The following is a 2,114-nucleotide window of genomic DNA, read 5'->3' on the forward strand; positions in this document are numbered from 1 at the left end:
AGGGCAGAGATCACACATCATTACTTCTAAATGAGGTAAGAAAAACTCTGAAAATGTATTGTTGTTGTAAGCAATGTAGATTTTAATTCAAAATGGAACTGAAATGCATTTCCTTCATGGACTTTCACTGTATCCCAAACGTAATTGTGGTCTTGAAATCAGACATGTACAAATGATAAGTATTGAACCTTAAACAACTTTGACCTCATGAATACCACTCAAGAGGCACCACAGACAATGTCATTTCTTATGGCCACGCACTCCTAATGCCTTCCCTGTATTTTTCCCAGTGTGCATGGTGATATTACTGGCATAATTCTGCTTCCTATTACTTCGCCGTGTGCCACTTAAGCAATGCTCAGATGTGCCACTCACAGCACTGCCGGTACCACTCTCCCCCATTGGTATTTGCTTTTCTGGGGATGCCTTAGACTGTGAAATTCCAGATGGCTCAAAGGTAGTCCCCACTCCCTTTTGAATATGTTCAAATGTTTTCATCAGGAGTACCTGGGTTGAAAGGGTCTGCTTGCAGAGGCCACGTGTACAATTTGAAAGGCGAGTCATTTCCCTGTTATGAGCCTGCATGTTGGTCAGTAGTCGTACCTGCCTTTTTCCACTTATATTTTGCTGTTTTTGCATCATTGTGCACATGGTCTCCAAAGAATTGGCAATACGGTCAAGCTTCAATGCAGATGTTTCATGGCCTGTATTCATTACATTGATAATTTTGTTCATACTGGTAGCTAATGTACCCATTTGTTTGCTGATATGTCCCAGTTTTCCTTTAATAATCCTAATGTCTTTGCCTTGCAGGCACTGTACCTTTAGTATTTTGTCCTCAACAAGATTGCCAGTGATGGGACCCTCTCCAACCTGACCACTTTCTCTCACAGTACCTCGGCGCAAAGAAAACTGCTGAAGTCTCCTTCGCCTACTCATCCTTGGATTTGTGACTGTAGGAGTGCTTTGAGGTTGCCTTTCTGGTACATTGACATTCTGCTCAGTTTCAGAATCTGTCTGGAGCAGTTGTCGCACTCTCTGTCTTTCACCTGGTTGTGAATTGGCTGCTGAAGTACTGGGAGCATTTTCCAACTGTCTTTCTTGAACTTCTTGGTTGTGGAAATCCCTTAAATCCTGCTCAATTATGCCTTGCAGTGCCTCTATGGTTTAAAAAAATGCAAACATGATGTTAATTTAAGTTTGCACTTTCCTTTCAGTATGTAATACAATCTAAAAATGTTGTCAGTAAAATGATTCTAGTCTCATTCATGATATTTCTTTATAACAATGAAGTAACAAAGTGAAAATGTATTGTTTGTGTGCATGATGGATTTCTAAAAACTACAACTCCCATAATGCACTGCTTTCAGTTAACTAACATTACTTGGCTGTTGCTGGTGACACACACAGATCATTTAATACACAACATAATTACAATGTTGATAATCCATCAACAGTCTTTAATTAATGGGCTCCATTCAGACATTGAAAAGCACATACAATTCACTTACCTTCAGAAGGAGTTGGAATCTCTGATGTATCAATGTTTGTTGCTCCGATTACAGCCTCAGTCAACAGTGTGCCTTCCACCATGTCTTCCAGGGGAGTGTTGGGTCTATCCCTGGGTGTTCCACCTCCAGTAAGCTTTGCTGATTTCATCCTCTTTGCTAGCTTCTCTTTTGCACGGCTGCGCAGGTCATACCATCTTTTTTGTAGATTGTTTATATCGCGATGTGCCACTCCTACTGCATTAACCTTTGCTTGTATGGCAATCCATAGGTTCCTTTTAACAGCCTCAGGGACCTTCAGAGACAGCTTACCAAAAAGCTGCTCCTGTCTTGCAGTCACCTCCTCAATGAGGATTTCCAACTCTTGATCAGAAAACTTAATTTTCCTTTTCCTGGCTAGCCCCTCTTCAACAGGATTCTCATTTTCCATTTTTCAAACAAATGTGAGGCACAGACTGCAGCAGCAACCTCCAGGGAAAGCTCACTCAGCAAACTGCCAAACCACACCTTCAAACAAGGGAGCAGCTACGCCTGATTGCTGTACTGGCTTTCAGGCAGTTGAATCAATGAGATTCATCATGTGTGTAAATTCGCAATTTGCGATAT

At 41.4% G+C, this 2,114-nt stretch overlaps 1 protein-coding gene across 1 annotated transcript; it reads right to left on the reverse strand.

The window, feature by feature from the left end:
* Positions 1-240: 240 nt before the first annotated feature.
* Positions 241-1,659, reverse strand: LOC147728547 (uncharacterized). Its single transcript, XM_086963816.1, has 2 exons — positions 1,512-1,659; positions 241-1,160 (listed from the first exon to the last, which is right to left on the reverse strand). Exons 1-2 carry the CDS (start codon positions 1,657-1,659, stop codon positions 241-243), a joined length of 1,068 nt encoding a protein of 355 aa, XP_086819942.1.
* Between the last annotated feature and the right edge of the window lie 455 nt (positions 1,660-2,114).

The sequence above is a fragment of the Lissotriton vulgaris genome, chromosome 3_1, assembly GCF_964263255.1.
Source record: "Lissotriton vulgaris chromosome 3_1, aLisVul1.2, whole genome shotgun sequence".
NCBI lineage: Eukaryota > Metazoa > Chordata > Amphibia > Caudata > Salamandridae > Lissotriton > Lissotriton vulgaris.